Source organism: Girardinichthys multiradiatus, chromosome 12, assembly GCF_021462225.1.
Source record: "Girardinichthys multiradiatus isolate DD_20200921_A chromosome 12, DD_fGirMul_XY1, whole genome shotgun sequence".
Lineage (NCBI taxonomy): Eukaryota > Metazoa > Chordata > Actinopteri > Cyprinodontiformes > Goodeidae > Girardinichthys > Girardinichthys multiradiatus.
This window is the reverse complement of record NC_061805.1, coordinates 30,744,249-30,767,041: the sequence shown is the minus strand read 5'-3', so window position 1 is coordinate 30,767,041 and position 22,793 is coordinate 30,744,249. Positions and strand designations below refer to the sequence as shown.

The following is a 22,793-nucleotide window of genomic DNA, read 5'->3' as shown; positions in this document are numbered from 1 at the left end:
ACTGGTATTGGATGATGATAATCCTCATAAAGAGAGAGGCATTTAATATAAAATCTCTTGTAAATCATTTGTAAAAAGGAAATATAATACTCGTACTCGTTGTCTTCCGCTTTATCTGGGACCGAGTCGCGGGGGCAGCAGACTCCCAGACGTCCCTCTCCCCAGACGCTTCCTCCAGGCCATCCGAGAGACATAGTCCCTCCAGTGTGTCCTGGACCTCCTCCCGGTGGGACGTGCCTGGAACACCTCCCGAGGAAGGCGTCCAGGAGGCATCTGGTATAGATGCCCGAGCCACCTCAACTGGCTTCTCTCGATGTGGAGGAGCAGCGGCTCTACTCCGAGCTCCTCCTGGATGGCCGAGCTCTTCACCCTATCTCTAAGGGAGTGCCCGGCCATCCTACGGAGGAAGCTCATTTCAGCCGCTTGTATCCGGGATCTCGTTCTTTCGGTCATGACCCAAAGTTCATGGCCATAGGTGAGGGTAGGAATGTAGACCGACCGGTAAATTGAGAGCTTTGCTTTTCGGCTCAGCTCTCTCTTCACCACAATGGACTGGCACAGTGCCCCCATTACTGCGGCAGCCGCACTGATCCGTCTGTCGATCTCCCGCTCCATTCTTCCCTCACTCGTGAACAAGACCCCGAGATACTTAAACTCCTCCACTTGAGGCAGGAACTCCCCTCCAACCTCAAGAGGACAAGCCACTCTTTTCCGGTCGAGAACCATGGCCTTGGACTTGGAGGAGCTGATCTTCATGCCAGCCGCTTCAAACTCGGCTGCGAACCGCCCCAGTGCATGCTGTAGGTCTTGGCTAGAGGGGGCCAGCAGGACCACGTCATCTGCAAAAAGAAGAGACGAAATCCACTGGTCTCCAAACCAGACCCCCTCCGGCCCTTGGTTGCATCTAGAAATCCTGTCCATAAAAGTTATGAACAGGACCAGTGACAAAGAGCAGCCCTGGCCGGAGTCCAACATGCACCGGGAACAGGTCCGACTTAGTGCCGGTTATGCGGACCAAACTCCTGCTCCGCTTGTACAGAGACCGGATGGCCCCTAGTAAAGGGCCCCTGATTTCATACTCCTGGAGCACCCCCCACAGGGCATCACGAGGGACACAGTCGAATGCCTTCTCCAGGTCCACAAAACACATGTGAACCGGTTGGGCAAACTCCCATGAACCCTCAAGTACCCTGTAGAGGGTATAGAGCTGGTCCAATGTTCCACGGTTGGGACCAAAACCACACTGCTCCTCCTGAAGCCGAGGTTCAACTGTCGGCAGGACTCTCCTCTCCAATACCCTGGCGTAGGCCTTACCAGGGAGGCTGAGGAGTGTGATCCCCTGTAGTTGGAACACACCCTCCGGTCCCCCTTCTTATGAAGGAGGACCACCACCCCAGTCTGCCAGTCCAGAGGCACTGTCCCCGACCGCCACGCAATGTTGAAGAGGCGTGTCAACCATGACAGCCCAACGACATCCAGAGACTTGAGGTACTCAGGGCAGATCTCATCCACCCCCGAAGCCTTGCCACCGCAAAGCTTTTTAACCACCTCGGTGACTTCAGCCTGGGTGATGAAAGAGTCCAACCCCGAATCCCCAGCCTCTGTTTCCACCAGGGAATACGGGATGTCAGGATTGAGGAGATCCTCAAAGTACTCCTTCCACCGCCCGATAATGTCCCCAGTCGAGGTCAGCAGCCTCCCACCCCCACTATAAACAGTGTTGACGAAGCACTGCTTCCCTTTCCTGAGACGCCGGATTGTTTGCCAGAATCGCTTCGAGGCCAACCGCTAGTCCTTCTCCATAGCCTCACCGAACTCCTTGCTTAATAAGCTCCATATTTAGCTTATTAAGTCAAACACCTGCAAAGGTTTCCTGAGCCTCCAAATCATCTCTCAGTCTGGGTCAATAGGCTACACAATCATGGTGAAGACTGCTGACTGGACAGGTGTCCAGAAGACAGTCACTGGACACCCTCCTCAAAGAGCATGCCACAAAGGGTAGCCAGACACATTCACAGAAAGTTGGGTCGAAGGAAAAAATCTGGTAGAAAAAGGTCCACCAGCAACAGGTATAACATCAGCCTTGAGAGGATTATCAAATAAAGTCCATTGGGGAATTTGAAAGAGTTTGACATAGAGTAGACTGAGTCGGCAGTCAGTGCATCAAAAGCCACTATGAAGCAGATGAATGCTTGGGCTACGAGCATCTTAGCTGTGCTTTGGAGAAAATTAACTGCACTGCTGCTCAGTGGTCCAATGTCCTCTTTTCAAATCTAGGTCCCAGACTCTGGAGGAAGAATGGAGAGGCAGAGAATCAACTTCAGTTGAAGTTCAGTGTGACGTTTACCCAGTCAGTGATGATTTGAGTTGTCATGTCATCTGCTGGTGTTTGTCCATTGGGTTTTCTGAAGTCCACAGTCAATGCAGCAATCTACCAGGGAAGTTTAGAGCACCTCATGCTTCCTTCAGCTGAAAAGGTTTATGGAAATGCTGATTTAATTTTCCAGCAGGACTTGGTACCTGTCCACACTGCCAAAGGTACCAAAAGCTGGTTCAATGACCATGGTGCTACAGTTGATTGGTATGCAAACTCCCCTGACCTGAACCCCAGAGAAAATCTATGGGTTGTTGTCAAGAGGAAGATGAGAGACAACAGACTAAACAATGCAAAGGATCTGAAGGCCACTAGCAAAACAACCTGGGCTTCCTTAATACCTCAGCAGAACCAGAGTGTTATCACTCTCTGTACCAAATATGCAGCAATTCATGCAAACGGAGGCCCAACCAAGTACTGAGAGCATAGAAATCGACACACAGGCCTAACATTTCTGTTTAAAATATATATTTTTTTGTTGACTTTGTAATATTTAGACACTAAAGTTTGGGTTTTCACAAGCCATAATCTTTAAAATTTACAGCTTGAAGTATTTTCCTCAATGTGTAAAGAACCTATATAATATATGAATTTCATTTTCTGAAATAGGAAAATATAAACTGTTGAACTTTTTCTTGATATTAACATGTTTTTAGATCTACATGTCAAATGATTTACAGATCCCTTTTGAACAGAAACCCGACTACTGTTTTAATAAAATGTGTATTCACTTTAAAGAAAATTAATAAGATCTTTTTTGAATTTTCAATAAAGAATGAATCTTGTTTGAACTGGACAGTTTTGGCAATTTTGAGAGACTGTAATCCAAACAACTTGTTGACTAAATATGCATTTTCTCAGTTGTGCAAGTCAGACAAATTACCAGCAGGTGGCAGTATGCAACAACTCCCCTAGGATATGCCGGATTAGGAATACTTTAATGGAGGAGACAGAAAAAAACCAAACTGACAGGTGGATTCATTGTAGGAGCCTAAGGCAAAAAGGTTAAAAGTCAAAGTAAAGTTAAAAGGTCATCCCAAGCCCCTTTGCTGCCCACCCACAGAGATGCAGATACCAGAGCGGTGGGGTATAAAGGAAGGACCTCAGGCAACTGAAAGTTACAAGGGTTACCCAGGGTTATTAAAAGACAAGATGAAACAAAGCAAAGCAGTGCAAAGCTGTAATGGAAACATTACAAAATAAGAAAAGTATGAATGGGGGATTTTAAGATGGGCAATGGCTTAAAGCATTACAGAAGAGTTAACTTGTCTGATCACATGTTGGTCTTGATGGGTTTCCTCCTGTAATACTGATCTTAATACTGAACAAACAAATTAGCTACAGAGACTAAAACTGATTGGGTGCAGTTTCCCACTGGGGTGAGTTGTCTTCAGAGCTCTTTTTTTGGCAAGATATACACGCTTCACCCTGTTATTTCACTGAGACGCTGGAATGCACACAGGAATGGCCCTAAAGAGTGTTTGCTGACACTTGTGACCGCTCTGTTCTCAGATATAGACAAAGATGGTTTGTTAGGGTTCACACAGTTCATTCTTTCCTGGGAAACATGGGGAGCTGTGAAGCAGTCGCACAGCATATCGCAACACTTAAGAACTGAATGGAAACTTGGAACTCCTGGTGCTAAAGGAGGACTCTTGATGGGGGTACTTGATTTGATGCCAAAATTAATTCCTGCTATGTTTTACTTTTTTTCCTCTTTAAATGACAAACACTTGTATGCAGCTGAATGGAGAACTATTTCTGGATTGATTTAGGTCTCTAGGACATAAGTACATGATATGCTCTTGTCCTCCTCGCTGTTGTGAAATGTGACGACGGAAGCAAGAAACTATCTCTAATTAGTGCAATTATGCTGATTTTCACTTGTGTCCCATGCCTTTTTTTTTGCTGTGCGCTGAGACATCTCTGGAAAATAGTTGCAAAACAAAAAGCCATCAGTCCACAAAGACCTTGAATGAATGGTTCAGCAGCACATAATAGCTGCCACATTCCATAATGACAGCATGTAGTCAGCTGTGATCTTGGCTGTGACGAGGGGCACGACATCAAGAGCCTTAAGGAACAATGCTGTGGTAATTTCACAGCAATGAAGACACCTGAGTTGTGCTCAGGGTCAAGAAATTATTAGGTGACAAATCCTTCTAAATTAATGTACTGACTGTCTCAAAATAGACATCTTAAAATAATCTACCCAACAGACCATTAATCATTAAAAAATAGGCGATTATAGAAGATGGGAATCTTTTCTATTTTTTATGAGCTACGGATATTCCCTGGAGGATGACTGACATGGAAGCCACAGCTTACTCAACTTTACATTGGTATGTCTGTGTCAATATTAGTCTACACACCGACAACACTCACCGACACACTCAACAGCAGAGACAGAAATATTTGAAAGCCCCTCCACCATTTGTTTACTGATGAAACGTTGGGGGCATTTCCAATGACAAATAAAAAAAGATGCGTACGCTTTCTCCATCAGTGTCTGAATATGGCAAAAACTATTCTGACATTTGTGTTTTATTCTTAAGAGACAGCTTTAATGGTAATAAAGTCATAATTTATGCTTTTCTTTTTTAAAGACTGAGTTTTTGGTTAATTTGTCGTGGTGTCAGTGGCAATAAAAAACATCCACAAACATTAAAGTTAAGTTCTAGACAATAATATCACCTTTGAGGTCATGTAATATTACACATGTGGATATAGTGACAGAAGGATTATTGTGCTCTAAAGACGCATAAGACTGATTCTGCACCTACAGTATAAACTAAGCACAAAAAGAAAGGACATTTGTGTTTGGTTCATTATTTCGCTGCTGTAACATCCATTCATTGTCTATACCTGTTTGTCCTTGCAGGGTCGCGGGGGGGCCGGTGCCATTAAGTGAGAGGCGGGGTATACCCTGGACAGGTCGCTAGTCCACATAGGGAAACACAAAAACACACAGGACAAGCAACCATCCACAAACACACTCATACCTAAGGCCAGTCTAGAGAGAGCAATTAATCTAACAGCCATGTTTTGGGAATGTGGAAGGAAAACGGAGTACCCAGAGAGAGCCTAGGCATGCGCTTGGAGAAAGTACAATCTCCATGCAGAAAGACTATGCCAGGATTCAAACTCAGGACTTCCTTGCTGCAAGACCAACTGCACCACCATGCATAATCTATGTTGTAACAATTGGCACAAAAACAAAACAACCTACTGTAGGAAAACCTGTTTATTTTCCTTTAGCTGCTGCCACATTTGTAAGGAAAATTAAATTGTAGGTTGAGCTGCAAAGTTGAATATTTGTTTACTAATTCTCTGCTTATTCTGCTACTGATTCCTGTTTGGTATCGTTTATTGGATTTAGATGATTGAATTTTGAAGAAACAAGAGATTGTGGCAATTTAGTAATTTAACAAACAGGTGCTTCAGTAGTGCATGGAAGAATAACAGTCTGGCACCTCCTCCGCATGCTGATCACCAGTTTGGTCACACACTGCTGTGGGATGGCATCCCATTCCTCAACCAGCATTAGTTGCAACTCAGTCAGTGTGGTTGTGCTGGTCACAAAGAACCCTCCAGCACGAACAGCTTGCCTATGTTCATCTCAGTATTCAGTGGGGCTGAGGTCAGGCCTGCAGGTAGGCTGTTTCATCCTCTGCACTTCTAAATTATGGGGTCATTCCCTGAGAAACCCCTATTTGATGGGGTAAACAGTGACTTTTTGGAGGATGTCACTGCAAGTTTGAGCAATGGGGGGAGTAGAGATATGAGATTACCACTGGCTTCATCTCGATATTTAGTGCCTCCAGTAATGTAATAATTTTGTGAGGGAGGTCACCCTGTCTCAACCAAAAGGTGCTTGGCATTGGCAGAGAGGATTTTGCAAATTTTTCATGGGGCAACTGAACTCTGCTGCTTAACCCAAAAAAAATGCATTTTCATTACAAATGTGGCAACATTTAAAGGGAATAACTGGCTTTTTAAAGGTACAAGCTTTATTAGCAAAGAATAAGAACATGTAAAACATAGTGAAAGCTGCAGAAATCTAATGTATCTTCAAACACCTGACAGTGATATGCATAATACTGTGTTATGTGTGTTTATTTGCAAAAATATAGCTTCAGTGTTTGAAAGCATGAAATAGGGAGAAATCTTTATTGTTGCCAATCGCAGTTAGTCTGTCCTCTGATTTGCAACTAATGATGCAATCTATTGATATGTTTAATTTGTCTCTGAAAATGTTGAGTTCAGAGCAGGAAATGATGTCACATCTGATGTTGTTCCAAGTCCAAAACAGTGAGATTTGCTGTTTGTTTCGGTGCTAAACATTATAACCAACACATGCTGGTAAAAATGTAATTCTTTCCATTCCTTGTGTTAAAACTCTAAGGGGGTATGTTTGAAAATAGAGGTTTTACAGTACTATCTGTCACCAAGTTAATAAAACAAGAAACTAGAAGTGCAAACCTATAAAGCATAGGTGCAACAAATCACATTTTCATACGTGCATTAGGCGATTCATGTACCTCTGTTCCAGTTTGTCTTAGATCTACTGGAGCATTGTCTTTGTACCAGGTGTTTTGATTTTTTTTGAGTCAGAAATACAACAAGAACACCTAAAGTAAAAAAAAAAAAAAAATTTAGATAAATAATTATTTGAGTTTTGCTTCAACATTTAGTAAACATTGCAATAGGTTTTGCTTTTCTTTCCATCTTAAAAAATTTAAACATAAAATAACCACAGATAGATAAAAAAAATTCACTGGTGTTTTCCTATTTAAACACCTTCACTTCAACTTCCACCAGTAAAGTGGGCCTATAGTCTCACCCCGTGAAGTCGCTCCCCATAAATTGTAGGAGTCAATGTTTTTGACACTGAGCTCACCTTCAGTGGAGGTTCTTCCATAAATGAGAACATTGGCAAGACCCTTGTTCTGCAACCATTTCTCAGATAGCACAAATATGTCTTTTTAAGAATCTGTCATTAAAGTAGATTAATTCAGGTTTGACCATTCTATACATTATGGGTTTCAAACCTGTTTCAATGCAAGGCTGCCACATCTATAATAGGTATAACAAATTTAAGGTTTCATGAACTATTTAAAGAATCTCTGTGGAGTGTAGAATATTCTAATTGAGGTTTAACCTGTCTATTCATTGCCCATATCTACTTATCGGTGCAGGGTCATAGGGGAGCTGGTGCCTATCTCAAGGAGGTCATTGGGCGACACTGGAAAGGTCGCTAGTCCATCACAGGGCAACACAAAGACACACAACGATGCACACACACACTCACACATAAGGGCAATTTAGAGGAATCAGTAAACCTAACAGTCATGTCTTTATGTGGGAGGAAGCCGGAGTACACCGAGAAAACCCACACATGCACAGGGAGAACATGCTAACTCTATAATTGGCAAAAATAAACCGAAACAACGTACAGTAGGAAAGCCCGTGTTCTTCCCTTTAGCCTGTGCCACAATTGTAAGGAAAATGCATTTGTTGGTTGAGCTGCAGAGTTGGACCTTCAAGCTGCAAGGTGACTGCTCCATTGTGCGGCCCCTCAAACGGTCAAACTATTTTAAATTCAAAATGAGATACGATAAAATGTTTCATTAACTTAAAAAAAAAAAAAAAACAGTTAAGAAAACCCTTTAATTTAGTACCTAATAGAAACATCAGTAATAAGCTTTGGACAGCGGCCAGTGCTTGAGTGTAAAATAAATATCAATTAACCAAATCTCCCCCAAAACCACTGCTAACATGTGATCAGAGACATCAACTAAAAATAATGCCATATTTCTTTATGTTGGTACTCATCTATATGTTTTTGGTGAAATATTAAGCGGGAAAACTCCTTTGTGATTTGCCAAAAAAACAACCATCGCCTCCTGTAGTCACACTACAGCATAGTTATATTAGGTACCTGTCCAGAAAAATGAAAAAGGGGCCAGTTTTTCGTTATTCGTTAAACATGGAAACAGAATCAAACCAAATTCATATTTCCATGCATTTGATTTCATTTCTTCAAATAAATAACAAGCCACAACTTTTTCTATGTTTTTCACTGCTGGTCGACATCCAATTGTCAAAACATGCGTGGGCCCCCAATGACCTTTTCTTTTAAAGTCAACTGTTTCTCCAAAACAATAAAACAAAAACAAAAAAAACCACACTGGACACTGGTATTAAAAGAATAACTTCTGGCTGTATTTAAATAAGATTATATATATATACATTTATTTTCCCCCCGTTGGGAGATGTTCCTGGATGGAGCTCTAGAAGTTGGCCCCCGTTGACCCAACTCTCTTAGCTGCTTCCCCAAACAGAGTGTCTTTAAGACCCAGCGGAGCTGGGAGGGAAACCCCGCGGCTGTAGTTGTTTCTACTCCCCGGATTGTCAGCCAGTTATTTGCGGGGAGGCGCTGTAGCCATTTCGCCACATGAAACCATGATGCGCTGAGCGACCAACATCCGAGTAGTTGGTGGAGAAGAGAAATCAGCTTTGAGGAGCTCCGCGAGCGCGCACACACCCGCACCAACCCGCGCGTGATTACGCACGGCGCACAGACACGCACACACTTCCTCCTCCGTGGAAGAAAAAGAGGGAGAGAGAGAAAGAGAGAGAGAGAGAAAGAGAGGGCACACGAACTTCCAGCTCTCCCATGTGGAAAGCAGAGGTTTGGAGATAAGGTGTATTTTTTTTCCTCTTCGGAGCTTTTTCACCCTCTGCCCCTCTCTTTCTCCCTCAGTGTTTTTCTCCTTTTCCCCTTCATTCCGGATATTTGTGTTTCTATGAGAGTCTTGCTCGGCGAGAAGAGAAGTTTGGTTGTTTGCCTGGTCGGCTGAGGAGGAGGAGGAGGAGGAGAAGAGTGTGGTTCAAAGTGGGGGAAGATGGTCCACAACGCCGCTTGGAGAAGGAGCTTCCTTTGCGTCCTGACGCTCTATCTCGGCTTTGCGTCCCCGCCGTGCAAAGCTCGGATTTACACGAACCACTGGGCAGTCAGGATAGCCGGCGGACCCGGGGTGGCCGACCGGATAGCGGAAAAATATGGCTATAGGAACATGGGACAGGTAAGTCTCGGGCTGCGCCGGCCAGAGTTGCGTTTGTGTATTCATGTTTCCTTCAACTCACACGAGTTGGACGCAGATTTGAACCAAGGCAAAAGTCAGAACCCCGAACCAGAAACCCTCTCCTAAGTCTCCCTGCAGTTCCCCGGACCTCAGACCAGGAGAAGGGAGCTGCAGGGAACAAAGACTCAGGGAGCAGGATGGCACAACAGGTGCCTCCTCGCTGGGTTCCTGCAGATTAGTTTAGAAGATAGTGAACTCGCTTGTCTCCTTATCCTGGACACGTAAAGGTCCAGAGCAGTACGGACTCAGCTTATATAAGAGGCAGGTCGTGTGTGACAGATAATAAGAATGATATTTCCATTGAGAATTTAGTTAAAATACTTTTCCCCCTCAGGATAATAGACAGGGAGCACATTCTGTTCTAATATAACAAGGACCAACATGGGACCTTTAGTGTTGCACCCCATGTTTATGTGGTTCTACCCTCTGAGAAATGTCTCGTTAGTTGCTTTCACACATCACTTTATTATGGAGACGTTTTGTGAATGATAGCAAAGCATCTTTGTATTTAAAATATTCCAACAAATGGCTTGTAATTCTCAAAAGTTACAGAGTTTAGCCCAAAAGTATTCATTCCCCTGCCAGGTTTAGGTTCAAATTGATCTTTCAGTTTGACCAACATGTTTCCTCTGATTGGAAGTAATTATAACGTTTTGGAGCAGTCCAGACAGAGCCCTGACTTGAATCAGATAGAGAATCTGTGGAGGGACCTAAAGATGAGGTCTTCCAACCTTAAAGGCTTGAAGCTCATCACCAAAAATAAATCATCAAAATACCAGTGGAAGCCTTCAAAAAGCTGGGCAGCAATAATAGGAAGGGTTTCATTGGTGTAATGTAAATAAAGATTGACTGATTGATTACTAAGGAAATGTATAACTAATGTTCAACAATTCTAATAAAATGTAAACAAATACAGAAAGTATTTTTTTTTCCTAAATTGATCTAAAATGACTTCTAAATTAAACTCCTTTAACAATGTTTAATTACTTTTTTAGAGCTGCCTGTTTGATTTTCTGTCGGAAATAAACTTCTTGGTTGACTGAAAATAATTTAAAATCTCAATAGACCAGAGGTATGAATAATATTCAACTTAACTTTACCTGTCTTTGCCATAGAAGATCCTACAGCATTCATTTGATTTGACGGGGTTTTTAATGTGGTAGTAAATGACTTCCAGCAACATATTTAAAGAAATAGAAAAAGGAGAACTTCAGGCAACTAACAGGAGTAAGCACTGTGAGTGAAAGGAGGTTTCTTGTACGAGTGTTTTTACCAAAATTAAACAGTGGCCGACAAAAGAAACCTCAAATGTGGACCCCACACACACTTCATCACCGCCATCATACATGGACAGCTCATGCCTGCACTTGCCAGCGTTGGATGTGCAGACAGCACAGAACATGAGGAGGGGGGCATTCTGACAGGTTGTTGTGGGGTAGCCTAGTCAACAGCTATTGAATCCTCACCACCATCCCCTCCCTCTCAACTTTACCCAGCCTGCCCACCCACCGTACTCCCAGAGAGAGCAGGCCTTAATGGCCTCGTTTATCCCCTCTCTTTGACAGCAACTAATGTGTTGAATCTCTTCACCCCACCCCCTGCACCCCCTTTCTCAGACACACTCACACACACACGCCCCCAATTTTTCCATACTACCCCCTCCGCCACCCCACCCCGCAAATAGGAATTCCCCAGCAGAGTGGGTTGGTGCCCCCAACCCCTGCCGTTTGCCCTGATTTCCATCTCAATATGGAGCACTCATTGGACTTTGACACCTCATAGACAAGAGTTTCACTTCACTTCCTTATTTTGGGGTCAGTTGAAAGCCGCTCCCATGGGATTGATAGCAGCACGCTCTGGTTGCTTAATGTGAACTCTGACATCTCTTACATGGCCGACCCTCAGCCAGTTTATCACCACAACGTTTATACTTATGTGAAATTAATTCAGGAAAATATGTTTTTGTTTTAGTTTTCAATTTTATGTACAAGTTTTAGAGTTGTTTAAACTTGCCTAGAGTGCTCGAGTGATAAATGATAAGACACTGGTATGAATGCTAAATTAGGAGAAGGGTTTAATTGTGCGCAGGATCAAGTGCTAAAAGAAAGACAAAGGGGGATGGGAAGGGAAGAAATGCTGCAAAGGGACAATATGGTGTTCTTTACAGGGTTGGGAAGAGGAAATCGGACAAAGATAAGCACACACTGAGACATGGCGAAATGAGGGACTGAAAGCGGGGACCATAGATGGACGGATGGATGAAAAGAGTTGGCATGGAGTGCGAGAGCACCTCGTTGGGGAATTCTGGGTAATCCTCTTAGCTGTGGAGCCCCCTTCCCAGACTAAGACACTGGCTCAAATTGAGTCTAAATCAGCTGATGAGGCCCCAGACGTGGATATCTGTCCAAATTGGTGTTTATAAGAGGATGTGGAGCGCAGTGAGTGAGATGGTCATAACCTGGAGCCAGACATAGACTGGAGACGCTTTGATCAATAGCAACTGAAGATGGGTTTTCGAACAGTTTGCATCGATGCTTCAGTTGTCTTTTGAGGCCATTATGTTTGTAGCATGCTCTGTTTGGAGAGTTTGTCATGCAGAACCTCTGTAGAAGAAGATTATGTTTGGTGGTTATTGGGTTAGAGGAGGAGAAATTCTAGGAGCTCAGAAGTGTGACAAGATTTCAGAAAACTCATCTGGGGAAAACAGACATTTTAAACAAAAAAAAAATGTATATATTCCATTAAAAACTAAATCTGGATGTTCCTCAAAAGGTAAATTTGAAACCCAGAGAAGGAAAGAAAATATAAAAACAGCATTTTTTATATTGTGAAATGTTGCGTTTTCTGAAACCAAGTTGAGGTTTCTGTGCATCTCTGATGTTTTGTTTCGCTAAGCATTCTGCTCTGTGTTTTGTGACTTTTTCCAAAAAGCTGTACTGCATTTTCTATGTTTTTCTTCTTGAGAGAATACCTTGATATTCCTTTGAATGAGGCGAAGGCTGTTGTGTTTGCTGTATTTCAAAAGAAGTCAATAAACACGGGCTACCTTTAAGTGTTTCTGTTCACAATGGAGTTTTGTTTTTGATGCACAGGCAGGAAATAGTGCTGGTCATTTTGCCAAATAACCAATTCGTAAAATTTAATTTTCAGTCCTGCACCCAAATTTCCTTCGGTTCAAAGGGGAGCCGGTATATCATGTTGATGCAGCAAGTCATTTTCTATAATCTAATCATAGTCTACTGTAAGAAAAACTGGGCATGGACCTCCAATAAATGTCTACTAGCAACAAGTTGCTCACAGCCAACGCAGATTGGCGACATAAACAGTGAGTGTACCAATTACGCTCTTAGATTTTTTTTTTTGCTATTTCCTGCAATTAAATTATTTGCTTAACTGTATTGATTCAGCCAAATTGAAGGATTTTTTAGCCTGAAAGGCCTGTTTAAGGTTATGACACTGCATCTTGGTTAAGTCCGTATATTCACTAGGTCTCTTCAAAAACATAATTTTTCTTAGATTTTGTTTTGTTTGATTTTTTTAGCCGTTCAGATGTGGACTTGTGTCGCAGATCTCTATCCTGCTGCTGAACAGCCTGGATTTTCTGGTAGAGATCAGAATTCCTGGTTACATCCATTAAGGAAAATTCCAGATCCCGAAGCAGCAAAGCGGCCCCAAACACGACATCACACTACCACCACCATATTTGACAGTCCGTATGAAGTTGGTTTTCTGAAATCCCAGCATTGTCTTGCCAGATGTAACAGGACACACACCTCCCAAAAGGTTAGTCAGCAGCATACGTTCCCAAAGGTTTTGGGGATCATGAAGATGTTTTTTGGCATACGTGAGACGGGCATTTAAGTTCTTTTTAGCCAGCTCAGTAGTGGTTTTCATCTTTAAGTCCTCCACTAGATGTCATTTTTTCAACCTCTTATTGTTGAATCATGAACGCTTCTCTATCTGAGGCAACTGAGGCCTGCTGGGCTTAGGATGTTTCGAGTTCTTTTGTGAGCTCCTGGATGTGTTGTCAATGTGATATTGGTAGGCCAACTGCTCCTTAGACGATGAAGCACTGTTTTCTGTATTTGTTGATAATGGCTCCTGCGATGGTTAGCTGGAGCCATGAAGCCTTTCAAAGGACTTAGAAACCCTTTCCAGTTACATTGTTACTCGTTTGTTGTTGAATTTCCTGAGATCCAGACTTTTTGAGATCTGTTGGCCTACTTCATGTTGTCAGACAAGTTCCATTTTAGTGATCTTTATTTTTTTTATTTAATTTTATTCTGTAGGTGTAGCAGAAATTGGGCCTTGGAGTGTACTACTCAAATTAAACCTAAAGAGTGTGCTTAATCACATTTAATTAAAATTATACAAAGCAGCCAATTCTCCAAGGCGCTGCATTGAGCGGTTCTTTTCAACCCCCCCGAATCTCTAGTTTGGCAGTCTGAGCTGTTATGTCATTGTTTATTTGGACAACGTGTATGGTTTTTATTTTTTTAGTTCCCAAGAGGACTCTGCAGGTGATATGAAAATGTAAATTAGTGTGGGGGAAAAGTCAGGGTTACAAAGCATTGGGTATCCATAATGCACATGTTTTCTCCCTGTCATCCGGTCTCCACATTATTCTGCTGTTTTTCTGGAGATCTTGTGGCTCGTTGTAGGGATTGTTGGAGCTGGATAACATCTGTTGCCTGCAGAAATACCTGTGTATGCCTGTGATCACAGGTTGTCATAACTACTGCGACAACTACAGCCTTTAACAATAAAAGAGAGGCGATAAGGGCATGTCGAAGCTTTGCTAAGGGGTGGAGAAGTGGAGCTATTTGGAGTTATTCGTTTCTCATCTTCTCACAGCGTAAGCTGGAAAATGCAGCCTTGTGTTGGAGTTAAAAGCTGATCTAATGGCCTCTGTGGCGGTAGGTCTCTGCCGTAGAGCGGTGATGCACCACAGGACCCTTGGCAGCCATGACAGTTTGATCATCTGAGGGATTGAATGGTCTTTATCAATTATTAAAACTAATCACCTTACAGCAGCTCACCGGCTGTCTACCATTGTTTTTCCTGTGTATTGTTTGTCCTCATTCCCCAACCGTTGTTCAAAGCCCAGTTTTCTTTTGTGTCTCTTTTTTTTTTTTTTTTACCTTTTCTCCAACCTTTTTATTGCTCTTGTTTCTAAACCTTTACAAGGAAGACATTTGAGCAACAGACATTATAACAAAAATAAATCCTAGTGGTCACTTCCAGAGTACATTTGTCATAACTTATGAGTTGCTTAGATTGTGTGGTGGAACTATGGAAAACTTTATCCACTCTGGATTGGTACAACTCCTGCTCCAGTATAGATTACCATCAAAAAGCCACCTGATCAGACCTTCCTTCATTCTGTAGCATAACAGCAAACTCACAGCCAGGAAGGAGAGGAGTCACAGTCGAGGAGACATACATTTGATTCTCCATAAAGTCAAGTTACATACTTGATATTATGGAGTCAGTCTTGGGCAATGGTGGGGAATTCCCCTTCTCAAGAGCAGATGCCCTGCATCTTTTTAGATGTTCTCCTGCTGGAACAGATCTGAATCAAATGAATGACTCATTAGCAGTCTCCTGCAGGACGTGGTGACTCATTAAGAAGATGATTCAATTAATTGATACAGGTTTGCAGGGCGACATCTAAAATCTATACATAGCGCGTCCCTGAGGGATGGAATTGACTGGTTTAGAATAACATGATGAGGCAGAAGACCAATTTCATAGACTATCTGTGGGTACTGCCAGTTTATCTACAGAAATCACATTATCTATCTTATTCTCTCTGCAAACCGATGCCTTCATATCCCAATCTTCATAAACACTGTTTCAGACAACAGTGCTTTACAGTCCATTTGATTGGTATACCAGCAGCACTGCAAAGAGGAGCAACATGTGAAGCAGAATGTATTAATACTTCCTGATATCAGAAGACCAATAACGTTTAGGAATCAACTCATTTATGGATTAATTACATTTATGGATTTAGCAGTAATGGCAGCTATGAGCCGACCCATATAAAACCCCATGATGGATGATCTTCTAAGACAAACACCTGACAGACGAGAGACAGTGAGTTTATAGTATGCCACAGCTAATCCCACCCTGTGCTGTTTTTAGTTTGTTGGCTTAAATTAGGCAAAGCAAAAGTGAAACCAACTCAAGAGTTTTAAACATAAAACACAAACAACCTTTGGTTGTAGGTCTCTATGAGCTCCAGCTCTGTAAAGAAATCAGTTCTTTATAGTGGCCCAGTTTTGAATGTGTTTGTGCCAAGATAGTCACCAATTTATCAGTGCTAGAGCTTGCTGTGGTGAAACTCATGCTAATAACTGACACCAGTGTTGCATCTGAACTGGTTTGGGGGAAAGAAATTCTTATGAACTTCACAATGACAGAGACGTGTGATTTCTGACTGTTAAATTATACAGACATTGCTAAGTAGTCTATTGAACAAAGGCACAATTATGTCACAAACCACATCAGCAACTATTTTAGAGATTTAGGACACGCCTTTTAAAATGTTGGTGTTACTATTAGAGCTGCACAACATATGGAATCATAATCGTCATCTTCGCAACATCAATGTATGCATCATCCCAATCTCATAGGACTGCTTGGACACGATATTTGGTAGAATATTGAATTTTAAGTGGTATGCAGTCACGCTTTGCTTATTGAAAATATATTTGACCAGGTGGATGGGCTCTAACCGCGCTTAATGCCCACGCCTGATCGTACAGTGTTTAGTGGCTGAGATACTAAACCTCATGGTAATATTTTCCATTAATCCAACCAGCCTTCAGACTGTTGTTTTTAATCATCAGACAGGATACTGTTAGCTGTTTTAGTCAGCTTTATGCTATTTGATGTACAAAGCGTGTTTTGCCTGGATATGCTATATTGCCAGTATAAATAAACCCTGGTGTTATTGTTTTGGCTGCTCTGTGGAGTTTAAAACAGAATCAGAATGCAATGCTGGCAGTCTAATAATCATCTGCTGCACTAGTAACCAGTTAAACAGGCCAACCAGAATATTATGGACATTACAAGCATCCAGCTAAATGTGCACGCACTTAGCATTAGCCACCAGGCAGCTAACTGCAGCTGGACCAGAGGGAGAAAAAAACTTCAAAAAAACCTTTCCTGGCCAGAGGTCAGAGTTCACCTACACGTAACACTTGGTTCTCTTTGGTTGTTTAAATATCCCAACCATACTTTTACTGCATTCTGCTAATGTCTGCTGCAACGTGTCTGAGATGATGCATTTGATGGATGAAACTCTCAACACTACATTTTTTTAAGGCCCCTTGATTGAATATAGTTTTAATGGTAATTATATTTACAACTAACTATACTAAATCTACACTGCTACTGCAGAAAAGATTGAAACCAGAAACCATTTTGTCCCATCTATGTAAATGTTTGTAATGCGTCTCAGCATAGATGCGCTCTGTATAGAATGTGTCTTACAGATGATCTTACAGTCTCTACACTTTGGCAACTTGTCAACATTTTGTAGTCCTACCCCTAATCAAATTCATCATCAATACAATTTTGAACAAAAGCATTGCAATTACGCATTTTCCACATATCATGTAGCTTTAGTCACTGTTATGTTGAAACGCAAGTAATGAGTTTATTGTCGTAATGAACCTTTTTTGATTTGCTATGATTTGGTTGTGTCGAGACAGTTCACTCAACGCTTTGCCCAACGCTTTGGTGTGGTCCTCAACTTGTTTGGACCACTGCATTTATTTTAGTAATCAAATATTTCATCGATTATTCTAACGATTAATTGAGTAATCCGATAAAAAAAAAAAACTTGGCACTTTCTACAGTTTTTTCATATAACAACTTAAGCTTATTTTATGAGTAATAGAAACACATGAAAAAATGCAAATTGGCAATTAATTCAATTCCTTTTTCAAATAAAAATTGTATTGCCTAAAATGCAATGATATAGCATTCCTTTAGTGTACACCTGATTATTTGTAGCAAAGAAATGCATCTGTATCGACATCAACATCTAAAAAGCTCAGCTCTTTCTGGTTGACTTAACATCAAAACAGTGTAGGGCTAACCTGTTCATTTTTCAATTCACCAAATAGTAATGGGACAGCAAAAGGTGCCTAATAGGATATTTGTTTTACAGAATTTGAACCAGGTGTAGCTAAAACTAGGCCACTTAAAGAGGTCTGGATAGAGCATATTTACAGACAAAGAAGGCTTTTCATCTTAAGTGCAAAATGTATTTATTTTCTGTACAGTTTTGGCTTAACTACTGCTCTGAGTGGGTTCTTCTTTCAGGAAATGGCTTGATTTAATCTGTATACTCCAGTTAATGATTGTTCGATTACTAAATTAGTTGATGATTATTTCAATAATCGATTAATCACGATTAATCTGATATCTGACTCGGTATTAGCAGTTTTAGGGGGACTGTACTGAAAAGCTAATGATATATATATTAATGTCTGCATGTGTATTTTGCAGATTGGGGATCTCAAGGACCACTATCACTTCTTCCACAGTCGAACCATCAAGAGATCAACTTTGTCCAGCCGTGGTCACCATAGTTTCATCTCCATGGAGCCCAAGGTGAGCTTGTTACATTGCTTTAAACCTGCTGTGTGGACATGGTCACCTGTCTACTGTTTTGTGGCCATCTATGGGTTGACTGGCTCAGACGAGCTGGAGGTGACTCGGTAGATATCTCCTGACTCTGTGATCAAACTGCTGTTTAGGGCGGTCATTTGAGGAAACTCCATGTGTTAATTATAGTCTAGCAGTCTTATTTATACCCATATCTTAAATCAACACAACACAGTAATCAAACCCTTCTTTTACTTGCTGTCCAGGTTCTTGAACATTTCCACAGTTTTTTTTTGATCGTCCATCTTTTGGTGATGAGCTCCAAGTCTTTGAGATTGGAAGCCCTCCTTCCCATCACCCTAATCTTTAGCTCCTGCCACAGATTTTGTGGTAGATTCAAGTAAGGACTTTGACTAGACCGCTCCTAAACATTAATATTACTTCCAGTCAAAAGGAACATGTTGGAGTAAACTGCGTGTAATAAACTTGGTTTTCTAAGGTTTGGGTTAAAATCTGTAATATACAAATAAATATTCACTCAAAATAGGGATGGGCATTTATTGTATCGTTTATCGCTATCATGATAATAATTTTGATTTCCAATTAATGTATGAAAACCCCAAAAACTGAAAGTATTGTCAGGATCATTTCTTCCCTGCTGCTGGGATGGCATGAATAATTATCCATAAATTAAAAAGTCTATTAAATGCAGTTAGTATGTGTGCAGTTTAGTGATAAACATCAGACTTCTTTATGTAACTGGTGTCCTGAAGAAGCCTTAAAGATATGGTGTTTGTGTATTCGGTATTGCCCCGAAAGCAACCAGAAATGTAGACCTGCTAAATCAAATCTTTTATTGTGCCACAGCACAAGGTTCATTGTGTCCATCTTGATCACCGCCGTGTGTCAAACATAGTTCATCACCCAAACTGTGGCGTTCGCTGCAGTTTGACACTGAAATACAGTCACAACATTCAGCAAAGTTTTCACTAAAGTTCATTTTGCCAAAACCTTGAAAAAAACCTTCCCTGCATTAAAGACGCCGGGTTTCTGCATTCATTCCCGTTACTCAGGCACACCTGTAAAAGCAACCAAGGGAACCATGTCTAAGTACAAAGTTTTAGAGAGGCTGAATATTAAATAACGTTTACTTACATCGTGCCATATTTATTTAATATTTCATATGAGAGTAAGCCTCGTGATAGCAGATGAGTAAAATGTTGATGTAAGATTGTTGTTTCTCAATATTTAATAAAAAAAACAAGGAATCACAGGATTTCATGATATCATGCAGAACTAACAACAAAACAAAGAAAAAGAGCAGTGAAAAAAAATGGACTGGTCGGCAATATACCTTGGTTTTTAGGCATGTAAGGTTGTTGAATCCATGAGTGATGAACTGCAGTAACCCTAGACGATAACACTGCCAGCCCCGTATTGTATGGTAGGCAGTAACTGCTGCATCTGTTGCTCTTCTGGCCCTGATGCTTTTTTCATTTCTGAAACAGGCTAAATCTGGATAAATGGTATTTTGCAACTGAGAACTTCACCTACCTTCACATTGTGCATTTGGAAATGCTCTTATGTTTTAGTGTTGTTTTTAAAATCACATTTCACCAAGCATTCAAACAATTTTCCTTTAACATGTTTTATCTTCCATGTAGTTGAAGGTCTGCCATCTTCCTTCCAGACTCTAGAACATTTCATTTAAAAGTTCTTAAACTATTCAAAGTGCATTCAGCAATGTGGTCATTTTGTTTGATTTATGCAAAGCAGTGGTGCAGTTCTTAGACAGGGCTGTGAAAGGAATCTGAACCCACAGACTGCATCTGTTTGTGTTAAATTCTTGCAGCAGGCCAAAAGTCCTATTAAAGGTTTGTTTAGTTGCAGTGACTTGGCTTAGGTCAGGGGTCAGCAACCTTTACAACCCAAAGATCCATTCTTGCCTCTTGCTCCTGGGAAATACAATTTGTCTAGAGCCTAGATATCTACATATCTGCAGTGCAAAATGTGTTTTATGGTTAGAGAACCATACTTTTGTAAAGGTTTTTAGGCTTTAAGAACAAAGACAAACATTAAATCTGTACAAAACGGGAGTAAACCATTTTTTTTTGTGTATGGAATGATCCACCGCCAGAGTCAATCAATAAATTAATCGTGGATTAGAGAAACGTCAACAGGGACACATCATCTCAGTATATTTCCTGTTAATAACATATTTATATGTACGCAGTTTGAGTTAAGAAGTAAATTGGTTCAAATAGATTTCAAGGCCAAGGATGTAGTGGATGGATCTGATTGTTAAGCGGAAACATTCCAGTGCTTCTAATTTTGTCCTTTCACCATTTTCTATTTTTGCAGTTTTGTTCTGTTTTTGTTTGTCACTGGGGCTTACCTAAACACAAACTACCAAACTCATGCTGCTGTAGGGATGCTATAATGGTGCACTATTAAATCAAGGCAACATTTCAACAAGTTTCTAATAAATAAGGTATTTGCTCATTATGAGAAATACTCACCTATTAGTGTGCTTCGATTTTTTCATTCAACCTGAAAAAGGCCAGTAAATTATGTTTTCGGTGTTTTTGTGGATCAAAATGGCAAAGTTGCTACAAAAAGATGCAAAAAGGCTTTTTTAAAGTCTGACAAAGTGTTAATATGGCTTCCTAAAAGTCATGTTATGAATCAAAACACTGCTATTGCTTCCTTGCTATCTTTCCTTTCTTTAATCTATTGCATGAGTCAAAGGGGTCCGTTTTGGAGATTGATGGGCCAAAAATGAGTTTGTTGCCCGAAGACATGAAGACAATATCGTACCTTAGATGGTTAAGTACTTTGTACAAAACGATTATTTTATGGGTATAAAATGGAAGTAGATGAGGAAGAAATGGCAAGGTATGGGTACCAGATATGGATATGATTTAGCAAAGACGATGAAATAGGTGGACAAGTTCTAATCTTTTATCTTTTACCATATTTTGCCTACATCTTACCCTCTCAAGCTCATTTATGTTTGCCTTTTTTATGAAGTGGGTCACATTTTCATACAAGCTGAGACTTGACTTGGAAAACTAGAGACATGAATGCATATGTAGAGTAAGGAATGGTAATGATGGATCGCAGTGTTCTTAAAAAAGATGAAACAGTCAGAAGTAGTGAGTCAAAAAAGCGGAGACACCCACTGTCACCTTGTCGTCTTATACTCCTTTCTCTTTATCTCCTTCGATTCTCTTTTCTGCTTCTATTGTACATGTCTTCCCCCCTGTTTGTTCTGTCTTCTTGCCCTCTTGGGCCTGACTGTGTTCTGCTGGACATAGGTCTGATGCCAGCTGGCTGAGATGTAGATTTTAACAGACTGGATCAGGAAGAGGAAGTGAAATGAGAGGAAACAGAAATCGAGGCATTAGAATGTAACTAGGGTGGAGGAAACTGGGTTGAAGGTGGACCAGAGAGAGCAAACGAAGAAAGCGTGGACCGTACTGTAATTGAGCTGTCAGTTAGTATCCTTTAAGAGCAATCTGGGGACCAGTCTGTGTTCGGGGCTCTAACTGATGGCCAGTTTGCCTCAGCTGAGTCTGGCACACTGCTAATGATGTTTTGCAATCAGGCTTTGCGTTGACAGCCGTGTGCGTGTTTTGTGTGTACGGGTGAGTCACGCGGGTGTAGCAGAGCCATGAAAAGACGCACCCTGCCATCCCCAGTACTTACTGGCACGCATGTTGCCATGGCGATGCGGCAAGGTACAGATTACCAGTTTATGTGACCTGACTAACCGCGGTGGCACTCGCCTGTCAGGTCCTTTCCCAAGATAGAAAGAAGTCATGGTGCTGTGTAGAAGTGTCCCAAGTCTCTATATTTTTTAAGAGGGTTATATGTGGCAGAAATGAAGCTGTAGGGATACTTATTGGACATTTAATTGGTTTAAACCTTCGAAACAGTTCATTTGAGTAACTGCTTAGTTTGTTATTTTACAGTTTTTAATTTCGTAGAATAGCTCATTTTTCAAATTAAAGAAGTACCTACTAAACTAAATCAATTTGATTGTGATCACACTTGTTTAGTCCCTTTGTTTAGTCTTTTTTAAATCTACCTCCCACATCTAGGCCAAAGGGTTGGTGACACTGGAGCACCATTTTGATCATTTTCTTTTTTTTAAATACTTTTTTTAATAAGGCGAACACTTTCTTGATTAAAATCAAGCAAAAACAAATGCTTGACACTGGCTCTGAAGTTGCACTACAACCTCTTTGTTGGAAAATCCCCATCAGGAAGTACAGGTGGACCTTTTGTAGGAACTTGGACTCAAAGATAAACCTGTTAGGATATGCTGCTCAAAGATCAAAGTCTTTTAGGCTTGATAAGACTCTCTGGAGAAACAATCATGCCACTAACACCTGAGATAAAATTAGAAACATTTGACAACCTAAAGTGTGTTTTTGGGGCTTTGAGAGATAACAACATATCCATGTATTTGATGGTGCTGTCACATAGCTGTGCTACTGTTTTATTTTCCCAGAGTAAATTTGCATGCACCAGTCGCTTCTTCATGTTGGTCATGACAAGTTGTGCAGTAGGTACTCTGGATTAAATTTGCAAAGTAGTGACAAAAACCGCAAAAATTGTTCTACACAACACTTTGTTGGGTGCTG

At 41.1% G+C, this 22,793-nt stretch overlaps 1 protein-coding gene across 7 annotated transcripts in view; it reads left to right on the top strand.

Annotated features, from left to right (window-relative positions):
• The first annotated feature begins 8,649 nt into the window (after window positions 1-8,649).
• pcsk5b (proprotein convertase subtilisin/kexin type 5b) overlaps window positions 8,650-22,793 on the top strand; it is a 117,894-nt gene continuing 103,750 nt past the window's right edge. For 2 of the 7 annotated variants that reach the window (XM_047380889.1, XM_047380891.1), the window contains exons 1-2: window positions 8,650-9,462; window positions 18,046-18,150. In XM_047380889.1, the coding sequence (XP_047236845.1) occupies window positions 9,283-9,462; window positions 18,046-18,150 (285 nt within the window). In that variant the 5' untranslated portion in view covers window positions 8,650-9,282. The remainder of the gene's footprint in view (window positions 9,463-18,045; window positions 18,151-22,793) is intronic. The other 5 variants (XM_047380890.1, XM_047380896.1, XM_047380895.1 and 2 more) reach the window with 5 other exon arrangements.